The following is a 19,458-nucleotide window of genomic DNA, read 5'->3' as shown; positions in this document are numbered from 1 at the left end:
GTGAAGTTGCTTGCAGTTGGATTAAATTCCATCAAACTAAATCCCTTTGCAGATATTATACAGATGAATGGGAATTACCCAATTCACCCCTATAACAGCCACTACCCAGCATAATAGGCTGTTAGCACATAATTACAGTGCGACTGGTCACATCTGAGGGACCTATGCAAACTACAACGCTAGCCTCAGGATTCCCAGAGGCTCTCTCTAATGACTGCCTCATTATGGACACAAAGACTTGTGCCAAACAAAGGGAAACCTTAGAGGATGCTGAGGGACAGACACGTACTGTATGGTTTAATCATGCGTTGCCAGGATGCTGATGCAGCCTGATTGTAAAACAGAATGGTAAAAAATGTGATGAAAGCAACACAACAGGAGTTTCAATGTCACATCTACATAAAATGTATACTGTAAAGCATTGTGCACATTGCTTCACATGATGGACGTTGACCGAAAAAGGAGATTATGCATTCCTCAGAAGCATTGTTTCTCATGAAAACTGGGCTGGAAATTGCATGGCTCTATAAAATATTTGCTCCCAGGGGGTCAATTTGTGTGATTTCCTGTGGAACGTTATCTCCCTCTGTATAGGGTTTGTAGAATAGTGTTACTAATTTGTCAACAACTGTGTGTATGACTTATGATAACTTTTCATAGCTTCAATGCTGGAGTGCAGCATGCTAACCTAAGCAGCTCTTTCAGCACTACAGCTCTTTTCAGCCTGAGCTGAGGCCTGAGTCTCTGTCACTGACCATGGTACTGAATCCCTGCCCTGTTACTCTGTTTCTATTCAAGGATTAACCCGTCAAGAACAGCCCAAACACATTCAATTTAGCCATTCATAATTGCACAAAGAATAGAAATATTACAGAGGTCAGTTATAGATGATACATACTACATTGTTCTGCTCAAATTGGACTATATTTGAGCAAATTGCATGGTATTACCCTGTCTGAATATCAGCAAAATCAGCTTTATTCCATGTGCATTTCCTTTTCCTCTATGTTACTCTTTGATCTGACTGTCTTCTCACTCCTGGGTTCAGTTACAATATTTGTTGAAGACAGCTTTCGAGTCGATTGCTGAGATATATCTATATAACTATCCTTACATATAGATATATAGATACACATATATGTATCACCGGGGTTGGGCCGAGTTGGTTGTGTGTTTCGGATGAGAACCTTTACCATTAACATTCTTTGAAAGTAGTCTCGATGAATTGAATGAAAAATAGCTAGCTCCATTCAATTTGGGCCGTTGTTTGAGAAATGTATACAGGGAAAAAGAGGATTATTGATTGTGGTTTGGTATTTGGGGTTAAATCTAAGCAAAGTTTGAAGGCAGCTTCCTGATGGGAAAGTTCTTTGGCCACTGCCCCTCTACTTTTGTGTCTAAGCAAGCAGCACTTTGAGAGGGTCTTGTTTTGCTACTGTTTAGGTTACACTGCTGATGGAATAAACCAGATTTGCATGACAGTCCCCACATCTCTCTGCTGCTATCTATCACTGAATGCATTCATCCCCACAACCATCAAGGAATACATAATTGGGAGTCGTAGAGTGACAAAGCTTCCCCTTCTTCAGATCCTGGAATTTATCTCTCACTTCCTATGCACAGCACAACCTGAAGTGTTTGCTGAGAGCTTCATTTTGGGGGTGTGGGGGCTTTTCACAGCTCCTAGGCACCCAGTATGTGTGAGTCCATTTCTTCCCACTGCATGGCAAGTGGCTCTGAGGCCCAGGGGGGGGGGGGCAGATATATCCGGAGCCTGGCCCAGCTCCAGTTGTCTTTACCTCAGAGTATATTGTGATGCTCCAGTCATGAGAACGGGCACCGGGCCCCTCGAAAGACCAGTGGGAAACTTGTATTCTCATTTACATCTTCCTCTTAGCTATCACATGATTCCCAACAACCTGAATTAGATAAGTATCATCACGCAACCTGTCATTAATGCTAACTTGTTAATTGTTATGTAAGCACATGTTGTAGATGGTAGTGTGGTATTGTTGGCAAAGACTTTCACAGAAGCTCATCAATTATGCAGCCCTGACACCAAAGAAGCTCCTTTTGGGACATATCCTGTCAAGTTTTAGAAATCATTATAGAACAAAATGAATGAATTACTAACCTGTCTATGAAATTAAACGTTCTTTGGTGAGGGGAAACAAATAATATGCCGTCCTGTCGGCTAATCTTTAAAGTTTCCCATCTTAATATGGTGTGTGTGCTTTTGATTGTGGATATGAGTGTGTGTGGCTGTGTGCTTCCTCTTTCCTCTTCATCCCTTTCTCTCTAAGCCACAGAGTGTTGCTAGGACAACCCCTCGTGGTCCTTGCTGCATCGCAGCGGTCCTCAATGCCACCACTCAGGGAACCTCCTTGCACTGGGAAGGCAGCATAAAATCGGGATAATCGCCGTCGATTATGGCACACAATGGGCTGGCGCTTCTGAAAGATTCATTCATGGTGGAAAAAGGGACTGTGGAGGGGGATAGAGAAAGGGGCGCCTTGGTCCCTCCGCTGCTCTCCCACGGTGGGCACAGGCATGACATCAGTGGCCTGAAAGAACTGGCATTCTGGACATGCCCACTGCCCTCCCTCCCTCCCTCCCTCACTATACCCTTATACCCCTTCCAGTTCGAACCCCCTCCCTTCTTTTCTCACCCATGCCAGTTTGGATGCAGCGCTTGGCCGGGCATGTTGAGGCCACTGCTGCTGTTTGCGTGTGAAACAAAGCCCTTCAGTAGGAAGAGAGAGGAAGCAGCGAGCTTCACATGGTACCAGCCAAAAGCAGGGATGGCTGCCTGAGCCTTCCCCTCACAGGCCCCTCTTTTGGCTGAGAGGTGCTGGTGTGACCCCAGTACCCCCTTCTCCCCGTAGTGTCCCTCTTACTCCCCCGTGTAACCCCTTCTTCTCTGTCCCTCTCTCTCTCTCTCGCTCTCATCCTGAAAATACTGCCTCTTCCCTGAGAGGGCCCTTTCAATGAGTATGACATGACAAGGGATTTAGGATGAGTGATTTCTCATGACACAACCCTTGCCGACAGGGATGGGATTCCTCTGGCTTTTGTTGTGCAGTTGGTCATTTGTTTGAAGAGGAAATAGCTTTCCAACACATTTCCCTAATTAGAATAATGTGATACTGCTCAATACAATGTGAAGTCCCATGCTGCTGGGAGACTAGAAGGAAATCAGCGTGACACCATCCTCACATGAATCACGTCGGTCATTTGGGCTTTGGAGTTAAGGAGTTTTGTTGAATGGTGGGGATACTTAAATCTGTGAATGTTGGATTGTATGTGACTTGAATGGATGCATCTCATTTTTGTCAAAACCTTTAAAATCGTAACTGTCTTTTTTTAAATGACTATATATTGACGTTATTGAGAACATTAGATATAACATCTTTGCATATAATGATTTGGGCTTTGTTGAGTGTGACGTAACGATTGACAGAGATCTTAGGTTACATTATTATATATCTTCTTTGACCACTGTGGCTCAAGAGTAACTAAAGCATTAACCTATCATCTGCTGTCCATCAGGATGACCTCAAAGCTCACAAACTGTGACATTAAAACATTAACCCTTCTATCCATCATTCCTTTGTCGTTTATTCTTCGCTCAGCAAAAGGGTTACTAACAAAGCACTACTGTTGACATTTTGCCATTAGCAGGCATCATCATCTCATCTCTCTCACTGTCCTATGTAGCCTGGTGAGTCTGAGAGCGTGCTCTCTAGGGGGATTACAGTGTCCAGGGAATGGAGGGTCCCTGAGGGATTTGACTCTTAAACTCAGATATTGACTCCTCCCACCACTTTTTATTATCATTTTATTTTACATGTGTCTGATGTGTGTGTGCCTTGGTGTGTGGCTGGCTGTGGGTGGTGGTGTTGGTGGTGGAGTCAGGGGGTGGGGGCTGAGGGGGGCTTGCAGACTTCAGGATGGGGCAATTCAGGTTGCTTTGGCTGTGACTCGTCTTGGCTGTGTTGACTCGCTCCTCTCTGGATGCTTTGGAAGAGCTGGTGGACAGCTGAGGGCTGCTAGCTGTCAGCAGAGTTCTGTGTTTACCTCGGACCTTACCTGCTGACATCTGCCATCAGCTGTGAATGGAGCAACGATTCCTTGAGCTGATTCATTTTTAAATACCAAAGGCTGGAGTTTTGATCCTGGTGAATGTACATAGTCCCTACCTCAACTCCAACAGAAATGACGTAAGTCCTCGCACCCAATTTGTAGTTTTAGGCTTAATATTTTTTTCATTTCTCTAGATTGTATTCTCATTAATTCAAGGCTAACTATTTTATTTGAATGTAAGTGTAACCAGACTGTAAATCAGCAAATGAAGTGAGAGTAAAATAACCTCTATTTTTTTAACTCTCAATACATTACAAAAAATGTGACATTCTTCAGTTTAGGTTGTATATCATCTGAGTAGAAACCAGGTGTTGTTTTATTAAGTTCATCATTATTCCTTCGTGGATTAACGGCCCTGTAATGCAATTAATCTGACTAAGGCCTCGGCTAAGATTAACCGGTTTATAAAATGATCCCATTAGAGACTGAGGAGAAGAAACTGTGTGGATCAGTGAGTGAGTGTGCATCAGTATGCAAATGTCATCATTAAATTAAATGAATATAATTTATTAACAAATCCTTTCATAGTCACTAGCTATTAACAACTTGTTTTTACACTTACAGTGTATAAAAGTAGCAGCCCAGATCTCTTGATCTCAATGGATGCTGAACATTTCTAAGCTTAATATCTGCAATGAATTCTTTATGACAGAGAAATACATTTAAATCAAAGCTAATATAATGTATGGAGATTTTCCGTCCAATAAAATAATTCATTCACATAAAAAACAACTACCGATGAGAAATAACAGTCCGCTGCAGCGGATTTGTCTTTGCTGTACGTTTTCATTTTCATCTATCATTTGATCGCACCAGCCCACTCTCTCATCTGTCCATGACTTGGTGAGAGAAGCGCTAATGAGAGGATCGCGACAGAATAATATCCGAACTCTGTGACGTCCAGCGTCTGCTTCCTCTCTGTCTTAGTGCTAAAAATAATCAAAGGGAGAGAAAAAAGGGGAAATTCAATTAACCCGACTCATCACTCTTATGGAATGGGATTACATGGTAATGCCAATTTTTCAGGGTTTTATTCCTGGGGTTTTACTAATTCATCCGGATGTCATCTGAAGTATGAAATAATGATGGCTACTGTTCGCCTGCTGTTTGCATGCATTTTCTGTATTTCACACTTCACTTTGAAATTAATAAGAGGAGGCAGGACTGGTCCATCTGTCTGCCTGGAAGCTGACCAGGTGGTCTTCCTATAGGCAAGCTTACAAAGCAGCAGTACAAAAAGCTGGGGGAGGTGTGTGTAAATGTGTGAGTATTTGTGTGCGCCGTGTGGAATTATTAGAGACTACTTACACAACAACAATAACTCCACAAAGAGCCTTTGGTTGAGAAGAAGTGTTCTGCCTTTTGATTCGAGCTCCCTGTCTTGCCTTTGATCAAGTTTTGAGAAAAAAAACTTGACAGCCAACATGATTCATTTCTATGAAGTGTTGCGACTTCATAGTGGACAATGGGGGGGGATGTGTGAGGGGAAAAAAACATTGACTCCACCATTTGTGAGTTTTAGGCCATGAACCCCAGGGGTTAGGTGAAAGGTCAGAGCCACATTATTTCTTCTTTGCTATCCTTTGTTATCCATCACAGCAGACATTCACATGGGCTTATTGAAGATCAAACGAAACACAGAGACATGTTTAAGGCCTCATAGACAAAAAAGATGTCAAACAATTTGATAGATTATTCCTGTGGCTTCATGATGGGACGATGGATATAAAGCTATGACAGAGTTGTTGAACACCTGCCTAACTGCCATGTGACAGACACAGCTGGCTCTCTTCTCGCCAATAAACACATTCACACCTCACCGGAACGGCAGGAAACTGCTTGTAACGGGAAATCACTTTTCATCCAACTAATTAGGCTGTGTGACCGAGCCCCCTCTTCATACTTTCGCATTTGAGAAAGAATGGTTAGTGGGTGTATGTCTCAACAGACAATATGTCCCCCCCCCCCTCTATAAATCAATAGACTTTTGAAATGTCAAGTGGGAATCTGTTTCATTGTTTCATCAGTGTTAAATTAATGTTTTAATACGCTCACCAGGGGATTTTCTCTCTGATTGCAATTTGCATACACTGAAACCCAACAAATTCAGTAGTTTATACATAAGGATATATCGTTTTTTGAAATATAAAGTCTCCATAGCTTGAAACTTGATGATAAAAACCATCCTGGAAGTTTTTATAGTTACAATATACACAGCCTGTCAATACTGAACTTATATAAACTGACTCAAAGTGCCATGTGTCTGCACGTCATTCCCTAAGGAATCATTTTTAGAAGCAGTCGCTTGTAGTCAGCTTCCATCTGTTGGGTGCCATGGTAACTATGGGCAGAGCATGAGTGACAGCTTGGTAACACACTTGAATGCTTAACATTTTTAATCATGCTGTTTTTGTTTAAACCATATACCAGACATATCTTCAGAAACATCATCCACATCCAAATTATTGGCTTTTCTCTTACATGATGCTATATTTTATTCTAGAACCATGAGTCAACTAATTGATTAATCAGTAAAGTAACTTTCTATGCAAACATTTCAGGAAATATTTTTTCAGCTTCAGTTTGAAATATAATGAATACCTTTGGGTGTTGGACTGAAATGTAGAAACATCACTTAGACATTAAGAAACTGAGATTGTTGTACTACTTTTGACATTTTATAAACCAACCTATTAACAGATACCTTTTAAATATAATAGCAGATTAATTGCTACATATTTAGTTGCAGCCCTAGTCTGTAAAGGAAAAGGTTAATTAGCACAGTATTCAAAAATAATCTTCCAGGAGACCAATGATAATTGACACCAGAGGTTTATTGGATCTTACGAGGAGAAGAGAGGACTACGAGATGCAATCATGTTGACCTGTGACCTAAGGCATACAGAAATGATGCCTTGTTCTTTGTCAGAGTGAAAGGGCCACACTATACTGATTAATAATACGGTTAAGCTTATTGTGTGTTATAGGAAGGAGTTTATCTTGTTATGTAACTAACAATTTCTCTTTTTCTTTCTCTCTTCACAGTACCAACAGTATGCCTAAACAAGTCGAGGTGAGGATGCACGAGAGTCACCTGGAGCCCATTGAGGCCAGGCCTCAGTCCAAATGTGCCAAATTCTGCTCCAGTATGTGCACGAACCTTCTGCTCACACTCACCATCCTCGGTAAGTTATCCTGTTGTTGGCTTATTATTGTTCCGTTCGTTCTTTTTTAAGAACCAAAAAAAACAGGGCGTGCTAAAGACGGAGATCGACCACCGCTGAGCTCAATGTTCTGTTAACTCCGAGCTCGATTATGCAGCTCACTCGTGAGTTGAGGAGGAGATGCCATCTGTGCTTGTTCAGTGTAGCAGACAGTGAGATGACTGGGTGTCCTGACCTTCCCCAGCTCTGTGCCACCTGTTGCTATCAAACGCTTTCTGTGACACTAGACATCCAAACTGCCTCCGGTGGTGCATGAAAAATATTGTGATTATAGTAATAGCTCACTGCGCCACAGGGGGAGATTTAATGAAAAGAGGAAAGGGCACAAAAGAAGGGATACATTTTCTGGTAATATGCCCTGAATCAGATGTGTGTTTAATCCACACTTATCATTTAAACTGTGTCCTAATGTTATCCTTTAAGAAACATAGGCCGTGAACCTGTTAAACTGTATACAAATAAATATGTATGAATATTTAATTTAGGGATTTGAGTCCCTGTCTATGTGGGTCCCACTGAAATGGTTGTGTGTTTGTGTGAGTATCTGTAATGTGTACATCTCACCCCACTTGGCAGGACTCTCACAAAGCAAGGGAGCCAGCATGATCATTGATCATCTGTCACTTGGCAGATAAGAGTCTGAATGGGAACTTGCAAAATGGCCAAAGAGAAGGCACAGGATATGAAGTGCCTTCCAAAGTCATTGGGTGTGCAGAATCCCCAGGATGCTACTAGACTGGACCACAGAAGACAGCTTATTATATAAAAAAAAACAAGCTGGAAGGCTTCTTCATTCCAGTGTGTGTTGTTAAACAATGCCTCAGCCTGTGTGATCTTTGGCAGTGATGTGGTGGCAGAGGAAGTGCAGCCATTGGGGGGATAGCCGGAGTTGTGTGTGGTCTGAGATGGACAGACGCAGAGGCCAACTGCCCAGCCTGGTGGACTGGGCTGTGGGGGGTGTTGGAGCACATAGAGGTCATCTTTAGTTTTGGGGGACAGAACCACTGGGTGGCAGGAAAAGAACCCTTGGTTGGAAGTGGCATAATTCAAGGGTCAACAGTGGCTTTGAAAAAAGGGGGCTGGTCTTTCAAAAGACACTGTCTTCTTCTTCTCTTGTCCCCCCTTTTTGTTAAATCCTTGTATAAGTCTGTTAACCTGCCACAAAGTGAAAAGAATCCTCAAAAACATTTAGGGTTTGTACAGATGACAGATGCTCTACCAGGGAATCTGACATGCTTGCCTCCTCCCTGCTGCTTCAAAGAGATCTGATCTTAATCCTCTGTGAGCTTTACTTTCTCTCAGCAGGTTTCCGTTTTATCTCCCCAACCCACTGTCCTCTTTAAGTATGAAACAGACAGCCCATTGTACAGCTCCTAACATCTGAATTGGCAGTATAGGAGATAATTATTAAGAATTTTTAAAGGAGAAAATTAAAGCCTATTAACTATTTCATTGATTATATCTAAGGTATAGCTATTGAACACTAATACACCGATATGAAATGGATTCCTTTTTTATATCAATCTGTAATATGTGATTTTCCACTGGGTTTCATTCCTGATTCTTTTCTAGTTTGCTGTTATACACACTTCCAGTTTCACTCACTAACACTCTTTCTTGCACTTCAGGTGTGATCCTCGGAGCTGTATTTGGGTGTTTGCTCCGTGTGGCCTCCCCGATCCACCCAGACATCGTCATGGTGATCGCTTTTCCTGGAGACATCCTGATGAGGATGCTGAAGATGTTGATCCTGCCTCTCATCATCTCCAGTTTAATCACAGGTGGAGTATAAATGATGACTTCTGAAAAAATATAGATATTGGATCATTTCAACATTATTAACTGTTGGTGATATGATTGAGCAGCTCATGTGCAGTTGAGTTTGAATACAACAGCTACAAATAAAGTACTGAAATAAAAAATGACAATATTGCATGTAATACAATATGTTTTGCATAATGCACATGATCAAATATCATTATGCCATCCCCCTAATTGACTTTGCAACATTTCTATTCAACACGTGCAGATAACTAAACACCATCTTGTTTGCTTTGGCTACAGGTCTGGCCGGTTTGGATGCCAAATCCAGCGGTCGCCTGGGCACCAGGGCAATGGTCTACTACATGACCACCACGGTTATTGCTGCCATCCTGGGAGTCATCCTTGTATTGGTTATCCACCCTGGCAACCCCAAACTGAAGGAGAATCTGGGCCAGGGCGAGAAGAACGACGATGTGTCCAGCTTGGATGCCTTCTTTGATTTGATAAGGAACCTGTTCCCAGAAAATCTGGTGCAGGCTTGTTTCCAACAGGTAATGGAGGGTGACAATAACAAGATGATGCACAAAGCGTATATTTAGTTTGACTGTCAGATGCTAAATGCTTAGAAAGTCTGTCTGTGATATCTGGATGTCACTGCGAATCTTGGATGAGTGCAGTCACTTATTATGGAATATTATTTGTTGCATATCAAGAGAGACTAAGAAGCTTGATCGTCAGGAAATAGGTGGGCTTGTACAGAAAGTTGAGTGGACTTGAGTCACAGGGAACATCATATCTGAATTAGGTGTTGTTGGTTATCTAACTAATCCCTTTTATTTTTTCATCCTCTACCTCAGATCCAGACCACGACAAAAAAGACAGAGGTGCCTTTCGTTGAGGATGTCAATGCAACCGTCATGGAAGGCCTGGTGGCTAACATTACCAGGGAGCCTTTGATTATTGTCGAAAAGACCCTGCAGTTCAAAAGTGGCATGAATGTTCTGGGTATGTAACACACCAACATCACTCACAGTATGTACACTGTACAATTAACATTAACCAATACTGAAAGTCTAGAGACATGCTAGCAGCTCTGTGAGGCTAATGCTAACATGCTGATGTTTCGTACATACAATGTTTTGCATGTTCACCATTCTAATAATAGCATTTCAGCATGATATAATTTGCTAATAAGCACAAAACAATGTGCAGGTGATGCTGATCTGCATATGTTTAGTTTTGATGTTATTCTGCAAATATATTAAAAAAGGTCCCAAGATCCCCAAAGTCATAAGGATTCATTTTCTGGGCCCAATTAATATCCCTTCTAGAATTCATGGTAATTCATCTAATGGTTATTGAGATATTCTGTCTGGGCCAAAGTGGTGGACCAACCAACATACATTGCTGTTCCTAGGGCTAAGCTACTAGCATGGCAACAAGTAAAAGCAATATAAACAGTATTTAAAACATGTGGACAAACCTAATGTTTTTAGCTGTGAATGTTAAAAAGTCATCTCCTAATGATAACCCCTTCATGTAGTAGTCAACGCACCCGTCCACGCGGATATTCAACGTTTGATACATTTATTATTTTCTGTCACAGGTCTGATTGGTTTCTTTATTGCATTTGGCATCTGCATGGGCAAGATGGGAGAGAGGGCCAGGCTCATGCTTGAATTCTTCAACATCCTCAATGAGATTGTGATGAAACTTGTCATCTGTATCATGTGGTTAGTATCACTTAAGAATCTCATTGAAACTCATTTGAAAACTCAACTATAATGAGTCAGAAATAACTGAAAAGTAATTTCTCAAGACATTACAGCATTTTTAAAGATTAAAGCTATTGAAAGACATCATTTGTGTCCTGCCAAAGTTGTCATTCTGAATTACTAGTAACAATTAAAGTTCCATCGTCTCTCTAGGTACTCTCCCTTCGGTATTGCCTGTCTCATCTGCGGTAAGATCATCTCCATCAAGGACCTTGAGGTGGTGGGCAGACAGCTGGGCATGTACATGGTCACTGTGATCATTGGCCTCATCATCCACGGAGCTATCTTCCTGCCTGCAATCTACTTTGCTATTGTCAGGAAAAACCCCTATACCTTCTTCCTGGGCATCTTCCAGGCCTGGATCACCGCCCTGGGGACAGCCTCCAGGTCAGCATCAAAATGAATAGCTAGTTGTTTTTGTTGATATGTATACAGTTGAAACACAGTATAACCAACCTTCTTCTGCTTTTGACCTCCAGTGCTGGTACACTGCCTGTCACCTTCCGTTGTCTGGAGGAGAACTTAGGTATTGACAAAAGAGTCACTCGCTTTGTGCTCCCAGTCGGTGCCACCATCAACATGGACGGAACTGCTCTGTATGAGGCAGTGGCAGCCATCTTCATCGCCCAAATGAACGGCATCTACCTTGACCCTGGTCAGATTATCACTGTCAGGTCAGGAGACACTTCAAACACGTCATATTTTATAGGTTGTTTTTTGCACTGTTAAAAGCCAATGAGTAAAATCTCAATAACCAAGTTATATAATGATTTAACCTTCTATTATATTTCAACAATCCTGCTATTAAAATAGAAAAACTGTGGATCAAACAAAGCTATGCTTGGTCATAACAGTAAGATTTGCAATTCCCACTGTTTTAAGAGGGTTTAAATGGAGCCATGAGGATGCTGTTTAGCAAACACAGTTAGCTCTTAATAAATGAGGACAAACCCAGCAGCAGAATAGAGAGGTTTAACAGTGAACAGAAAATCCTCTGTTACTCAAAGCAACAACTTCAAAGATTTGATTTACAAAGGAGCAAATAAACCGTAATGAGGAAACGAAAACATGTTTTCTTGCCATGTCTCAAGCTAAGCAGAATGAATTACATCAACCTAGTATCTTTAACTATCTTCCCCAAATGCTCTTCTGTTAATAGAGTGAGTCAAGGATGCATGACCTTCACCTTGACATTTATATGGCATATCAATCTATGAAACCCTCAAATTGAACATCCCATCTGTTACATTTAAACCTCTCTTCAAGTGTGATGGAGCACCCCCTCTGGTTCTCTTCAGCGGCTCCTCTTTATATAAGTACCATAGAGCAGTGCTTCTCAAACTTTTTCATACCAAGGACCACTTAACCAATAAGAAAACACTCGCGGACCACCTAACTCCACAAATATCAAAAAACACATCGTTTTTCTAGAACAGATTACAAATCGCCTGAAAATGGTACAAACAAGTGGCAACATGTGTGATGAAGGTGTTGCGCTGGGCTATATCATGCAATCGAAACTTAACCTCGCTCCATTGTGGAGATATTCCTGCGAGAGTGCGGAAAACTTTAATTAATGAATTTAAGTAACCACACTTTGAGAAGCACTGCCATAGAGAATACATATCTTCATCTGTAGCTGTGTGGAGTGGACCATATCATGTTCATTGGCATCTGAGGAGTAGCATCAGGGCGTAGGATCGGTTGTGGAGGATGTGGCTTGGAAAATGTGATTGATTGGTGCTTTGCTGTGTCTTCATTCAGTCTGACTGCCACCCTGGCCAGTGTTGGAGCGGCCAGTATTCCCAGTGCTGGCCTGGTGACTATGCTCCTGATCCTGACTGCTGTAGGCCTGCCAACCGAAGACATCAGTCTGCTGGTTGCTGTTGACTGGCTGCTGTGAGTTATAAAATACACATGCTTATGTTGTAGTTACATATTGATATTCTTTTAGTTTACTTTTCTATGTACAGAACTCCCTTTTATGATAAGGTGTAGAAAACCATCTTTTTAAACTGTGTTTTCTCTCTTCAGGGATCGATTCAGGACCTCAGTCAACGTGGTGGGTGACTCCTACGGTGCAGGCATCGTGTACCACCTGTCCAAGCTTGAGCTTGAGGAACTGGATGCACAAACAGCCAAATCCGACGAAATCGAAATGACGAAGACCCAGTCTTACTACGATGACATGAAGAACCACCACGAAAACAATTCCAACCAGTGCGTCAAAACCGCTCCCGCTACAGCTACAACTAGCACAACCGCTACTGCCACTGCTAACAATACTGTAGAAGTAGTAATAGATGAATGCAAGGTACAATTAATGCTTACGGACATAGAGACTTGTATATAACCCTCACCGTTGTCGCACGCTCACCCTGCATGTTTTCTGCACTCTTGTTTGTTTTACTCATTGCATTGCACAATACATGTTATTTTAAGACAGAAATGAAGCTCAAGAACAACAGAAGTATGTGCACGTATGTATTACACTCTACTGGAAAAGCAGCTTTTGTGTTGAATGAACATCCAAAACATGTAAAGCCAAAAGGTTTAAACATACTAAAACATCATTATGTGCATACCTACAGATCTATAGTTAGATTCATCAGATGACTGTAACCTGTTATGGATTGGCTCTAATTGAATTGGCAGAGCCAGATAATCCTTCTCATGACCCTGAGGAATTATTTAGCAGCCCTCCCATCTATCAAACATTCACACCATATCCTTTTCCAAAACATAACGTCTTGATAGAAGGTTTTCATTAAATGTTTTCTCTTCTCCTCCCATTTGATTCAGTCTAATGAACGCAGTCCATACTGCCTTATCTAAAAATCTTTAAAATGTAGTTGATTTTAATTTTATTAAGAGGTTTATTCCCAATCATTTACCCTCTCCTGTATAATTTCAAACACGATGGAAAGTGTTAGTTCTAATTAGCAGCTCATATATTTCCTACACATCTACAGTACCACGCTGTCAGTGAGTCATTCCCAGTCAGGTTTTTTTTATCATTTTGACACCAGCTATTTTTGCCCATTGTGAGAACTGTGTTGTGAAATGGAAAGCTGTGAAGTAGCTCCCCTAATGTAAAACATAATGCACTTTGAATACGGTCTTTAATGTATTCCAGGCTTTTAGAAAAATACATGGGGTTCAGAGTGCTGGTTCCCTGACACTCACACCCTGGCAGAAAAGGTCTACTGATGAGCCTATTCATTTATTAAAGGATGTAAGGTGTTGCCTAGCAACGCTGGCAACCTGACACACAATTAATCTGGCCATCGAAAAAAAAATCATATTCTCCTTTCCGAGTCTATATGACATTTAACACAAAGGCTTGCTGTTTCCAGTATTCACAATGACTGTTTTCTGTTTGTTGGTCTGTTTTGCCTGTACATAGCACGACTACTTTCTAACCCTTTCCAAAGACAGTAGAGAGCTTGATAGCTAACAACCTAACAATGCATTCATACTGTAGTGTTTGTACCTTGTTTTCAATGTATTCTGTTTATTTTTGCCTTTATTCATTGTATTATTATTTTGTGTTACTGCCTTCTGACATTTTGTTCATCATTTATGTGTGGTGTGTTACCAGTTCAGTAAAAGAAACCCCTATCTTAAGACTACCATAAGCATGATCATCAGTGCTCGTACTGAAGTTCTAATAATGTTTTTTTAATATATTCTTTTGTATGTTGCAAAATTGCTATGATACCGAAGAGGCAATAGAGTACCATTGCTACAGCAGCCAAAAAAAACAGAAAATAATGTGATAAATGGTATCCTGGTTTTACCCTTATAAAGTGTTTACAGTCGTGTGTGTTATTTAATTATCTTACTTAAAACCAGGATTAAGTAGAATTGATTGATAAAGATTCGTTTTTTTTAGGAGAGCAAGTAATAAATCATAGTTAACCATGCTTTATAAACCCTGTAAACCTGATTGACCAATCACATTGCTTGGCTGAAACTAAGAGGGGACACAGAATTAACAATGCAATGTTATTTCTTATCCGACGTTTAATTCGAAATGAATTGTGTTTTTGAAGTGCCTTGGATCAAGTGTTTTAGTTTTCCCTGCTAACTGTTTACAGGTAACCTCAGCCACTAACGGCTCTGCTGCGGAGTGCACGCTTGTTGAGGAGGGACCATGGAAACATGAATAATGGCAGCATAGAGATCCCCTGCTCCTGGGCTCCACAAGCTTTCCCATCTGGTGATAAAAAAGAGTGAATGAAAAAAAAGTCACATGAACAGAACTACTAATTGTTTTCTATGTAGATTAGTTTTCTTTTTTATTAGTCCCTTTAAAAGTTTTTGTAACTGTCTATCTGACTGATATATACTACTAATTCACTTAACCGTGAAATAATAACAGAGGTATACTTAGAGCACAATTATGTCCGTTTAGCATATACTTGCACAACATACTTCAAGGCTGGGGGAGGGAAGGAAGAGAAAAACAAACGTAAGATAGGCTTCCCATAGCAATACATCTCATTTCTACATTTGTGGGAGGAGTTAAGAGGAGATAGGAAGTGGCTGTGTAGCATGGGAAGTCCTGAGATTAGCTTCCGAGTTTCATTCAGGCGATTTATTATTCAAATGACAGAAGATGAGTTGGAGTGAGAGCATTATTAATGACAACCAGCGTGATGTTTGTACAACACCAATCTTGACTCTCGTACTGTCAGAGATTTTAAAATGCATCTGACTGAATAAGCCCAATATTAGCCTCTATGTCTGCGGTCCAGCACACTACTGAAAGGGTAGGAGGCCACACTGAGCCTCGTAACCTACAAGCACAGTCACAGTCATATTCTAAAGCACAAATTATACCATGAACGCCATTTTCCATCCCCCAGTTGTTTTACTCTAAAGGAAAGGGACTTTTATTTCTTTATGTCACCTGTTGAGTGAGATGTAAAACGTGTGTGTGTGTGTTTGTGAGTAATAGAGAGAGAAGGAGATAAAGAGAGCAGGAGTTAAGAACATGACCAATTCAATTATAGGGACCAAACAGGCAGAAAAGCAATCAACTCACAGAGGCCTTTGAACTGCCTCCATGACGTCACTCACAACACATTTTTCCAGGATCATTTTAAAACTGACTGGCACTGAAGATGATATTACAACATTTTCTGACAGACCCTCAAAGCTAATGAAATCACTGCCCTAAATATGCTTTCCCTTCTTCCAAAAGATATCTGTGATGCCAATGAAATTAAAAGAACATTAGCACCAAAATGACTATTGTCAAGACAAACAATAGAAAATAATTGACAAATCTGAATAATTAGAAGCATAAAAAAGAGATTATATAGAGCACAAATGAAGACAATGAGGATAATGTTCAGTCAGTGGCATAATCAAAGTCTGGCACATTACCCTTTCATGTCGATACTGATCGTATTCCAAGTTAAAATGTTAGCTGTTGAAAACATTATAAGGGACTGCAGATACTCTTATTAAATATTTTACACAGAAATACAATTTTGAAATCCTCAAATGTTTACCTGCTCACTGATGAGCCTCGTTAAAATGGCCTTCTTAAAGCACAAGTTTATAAAGCACTGACTCTGAAAAGGTTGACAGTTTACTGCATTGTTGAAAAAGTGTAATTTTATAATATGATAATATACTGGGAAGGGAGTTTCCAAGCACACACAGGAAGCGCACATACATATTTCAAACACATTCCAGTGGTTTATTGATCCTCAACATGCGTACTCTCAGAAAGCACAGACACAGATATTACTGACAGAGTACACAAAGTGAGCCACCAATTTTTTTTTTTAAGAAACAGGAAGGAAGCATTCAGCTGTCAGACGGAATCTTGGCTGCACAAACAAAGATGGATCAGTGATCTTGCTCTTCCAGCTTCTTGTTTAGCCAGACATAACAATTAAACAACCATATATTCAACCACCAGAGCTCAAGACTGTTTCTACAACCCTAGATGCTGCAGCTGTGCGTCCATATGGGTGCAAAGATGTTTTCAGGAAACTCAGAACAGAACAATAGACACTTCACATGCGTTATTCCACAATTATCAGGTAGTAACAAAACCTCTCATAGAACCAAATAGCTGAAAATACACAGAAACAAAGCTGGACTACTGGCTGTTATTTTGTATTTTTTTAAGCTTATGTGCATAAGAGGTGAGACTTCTGTGATATGGCTGTGGATTTGATTTCTTTATCAGTATTGTGTCCTTCTCTCCTGTCTTGTTTCCTTGTATTTGTGCTTAATGACAACCTTGCCTTGAAGATGTTCACTTCAAACAAATGCCAACGTCAAATGCCAATTAAAGTAACAGTAGGGAACTTAACAAAAACAATTAGCGCAGCACTCTGTCTTTTAGTTCCCTGAAACACTTTTCTTTTAAGCTCGGCTAACAGAAGCTTTGATACAACAAAGAATGCGCTTTGTGTTCAGCCGTAAACACTGCACAGACTGACGCACACCTTACACACAAAAACAAGCATGCACACACACACATTCACTTTTATTTTTCTTCAAATGCAAACACTCTTAAACCTCGAAGTCACTACATTTGTAATCGGTGAGCTGCAGAGCACAGCACTGACAACTCAACAGGCCCCTGAGCCTGACCTTTTGACCTTGTGATGTTCAGGAAAAGAAAAATCTCTAGTGAGGAGACAATGTATAGTGTCATCGATGGGGATTGAGTGTTGAACCACTATTATGTTCAAACACACGGTTTTAAAAGCATGAATTCAATGAAAACGATGATTATTTTTTTGCACCACTATCTTAAAAGCATGATATTTGAAGTGCCTCGTTGCACTTTGTGTATATATTGTAGGTAACAGATGTTTTTTTCTTTCTTTGGATTTATTTTAGGGGGCGTTGAAATGGTAAATAGGAATATAGTTTCATTGCTGTGACATTTTTTATGTAATCCTCTAGAAAGAAATATATAATCTATGTCCTGAGTAAAATTAGATTAGACAAATGTATAGAGAGGAAATCGTGTAATAAATTGCTTGTTTTTTTATTCTCTAATAGCTGTTTACTAGTTGTTTTACTTACCTGTCACACACCAATATATAAATATCTTTTTTTTCATCTAATGTAAGCGTTTTGAATGTTTGTTCCATGGAGATATAAGCAGTGTGCATTCATTTTCATTGTACATAAATAAATATATAATTGTTCTGTTCAGTGGCGATGCAGAATTTATCGGAAATTACAGTGATCATGACGCAAACACTGTTTGCATGACAAAGTGAAAGAAAGAGAGCGAGAAAGAAAGATAGAAAGAAAGAAAGATAGCGAGGGGATGTTTTTGGTTTGAAAAAAAGGGGGCCAACATGAAATATATTTTGGTGGGAATTACTGTGATTAAGGTTTCTAAAAAGAGAGACAAATAAAAAGGAAAAGGTCAAATGTGCCCTGTATGTAGGATAGAGTGAGGAATCAAATAGAGCCTAGTGGTTAGATGCATTCAGAGGCCTGTTAGAGAGCAACACTCCTCAGGTCACTCATCTGAAACATTTTTCTCTTTTCAATGAAAGAAACTTGCTTTAGTCTCAGGCATCTTTGTTTACCAGGTGCATGACATGGATATATAGATCTTTTAGATTCTGTTACCCTGTCTACATGCCACAACTTCACACATTCGACCTCTGGCGTGCCATCAACATCATAGATGTTTTTTTAGAAATCGCATTCGGTAAACTGCCTTTACTCCACTTGCCTTTTCTTTGCTTTCTACACAGAAACCTTATGCACGCACAAACACCTGGAACTTGCCGAGCTAAATGGCACTGATCAAATGGAAAATGATTGACAGTATTTTAAACAAAAAGCCAGTTTATCTTTGAGCTTGTCCTTTTCTACTGCAATGTGTCTTTTTTGAAGAAACTCCCAAACAGAGCTGATGTCTCACTGTCTCACTCCTGCCTACAACGTGCTTTCCTGATCTTACTTTTCTAGGCCTTCCCTCTTTGTAAAGCTGTTGTAATATTGATGTAAAGGCAGAGCGTATGTGTGGGGGAGAAACAATATTGAGAAAAAAATGGACAAAAAAAAATACAGAATTCTTTACTTGGTCTATGGTATACATAAAAAAAATCTGTTTCTACATATCAATAAGTGTTGTACCTTTGGTGTACATATACAAATATAACTAATAAATGTTGATTCATAACTAAATGTCTTTTTCACTGTGTGATTTTTTACATCTTCTCACATGATTCAAGAAATACATTTTGTAGCTGTTAGTGTAATTATAACTCCCAAACTGTCTGGACAATGAACCTTTTACTGATGAAAAGCATTAATAGATGCAAAATATAATTCAGGAAAATATCATCTATAATCATTTTGATTACTGAGTAGGGGATGATGAATAGATGAAAATGGACAATTAACTGCTCATTGGCTATTTTTAAGCATATCCAGTCACCCTTGTCCTTTATGCTCCATCCCCAGAGCCACCAAAGACACAAGTAATTATCACTTTCAGAGATGCTAACAAAAAGAGCTGAAAATTGATAATATGCTCTCTCAGACCACAA

The 19,458-nt window shown here is 40.1% G+C and overlaps 1 protein-coding gene across 4 annotated transcripts in view; it reads left to right on the top strand.

Annotated features, from left to right (window-relative positions):
• The window catches only part of slc1a2b (solute carrier family 1 member 2b), a 29,597-nt gene extending 10,504 nt beyond the window's left edge, over nucleotides 1-19,093 (top strand). Inside the window, exons 1-11 of one of the 4 annotated variants that reach the window (XM_034141955.1) lie at nucleotides 3,925-4,220; nucleotides 7,189-7,328; nucleotides 8,996-9,148; nucleotides 9,432-9,682; nucleotides 9,989-10,136; nucleotides 10,738-10,864; nucleotides 11,060-11,293; nucleotides 11,386-11,580; nucleotides 12,671-12,805; nucleotides 12,941-13,220; nucleotides 15,007-19,093. In XM_034141955.1, coding sequence (XP_033997846.1) covers nucleotides 4,183-4,220; nucleotides 7,189-7,328; nucleotides 8,996-9,148; nucleotides 9,432-9,682; nucleotides 9,989-10,136; nucleotides 10,738-10,864; nucleotides 11,060-11,293; nucleotides 11,386-11,580; nucleotides 12,671-12,805; nucleotides 12,941-13,220; nucleotides 15,007-15,078 — 1,773 coding nt within the window. In that variant the 5' untranslated portion in view covers nucleotides 3,925-4,182 and the 3' untranslated portion in view covers nucleotides 15,079-19,093. Of the gene's footprint in view, nucleotides 1-3,924; nucleotides 4,221-7,188; nucleotides 7,329-8,995; nucleotides 9,149-9,431; nucleotides 9,683-9,988; nucleotides 10,137-10,737; nucleotides 10,865-11,059; nucleotides 11,294-11,385; nucleotides 11,581-12,670; nucleotides 12,806-12,940; nucleotides 14,802-15,006 lie in introns of those variants that run through there. The other 3 variants (XM_034141954.1, XM_034141952.1, XM_034141953.1) reach the window with 3 other exon arrangements.
• The last annotated feature ends 365 nt before the right edge of the window (nucleotides 19,094-19,458 follow it).

The sequence above is a fragment of the Trematomus bernacchii genome, unplaced genomic scaffold (genome assembly GCF_902827165.1).
Source record: "Trematomus bernacchii unplaced genomic scaffold, fTreBer1.1, whole genome shotgun sequence".
Taxonomy (NCBI): domain Eukaryota; kingdom Metazoa; phylum Chordata; class Actinopteri; order Perciformes; family Nototheniidae; genus Trematomus; species Trematomus bernacchii.
Note: the sequence above shows the minus strand (reverse complement) of the source record. Positions and strands in the feature narration are given on the sequence as shown.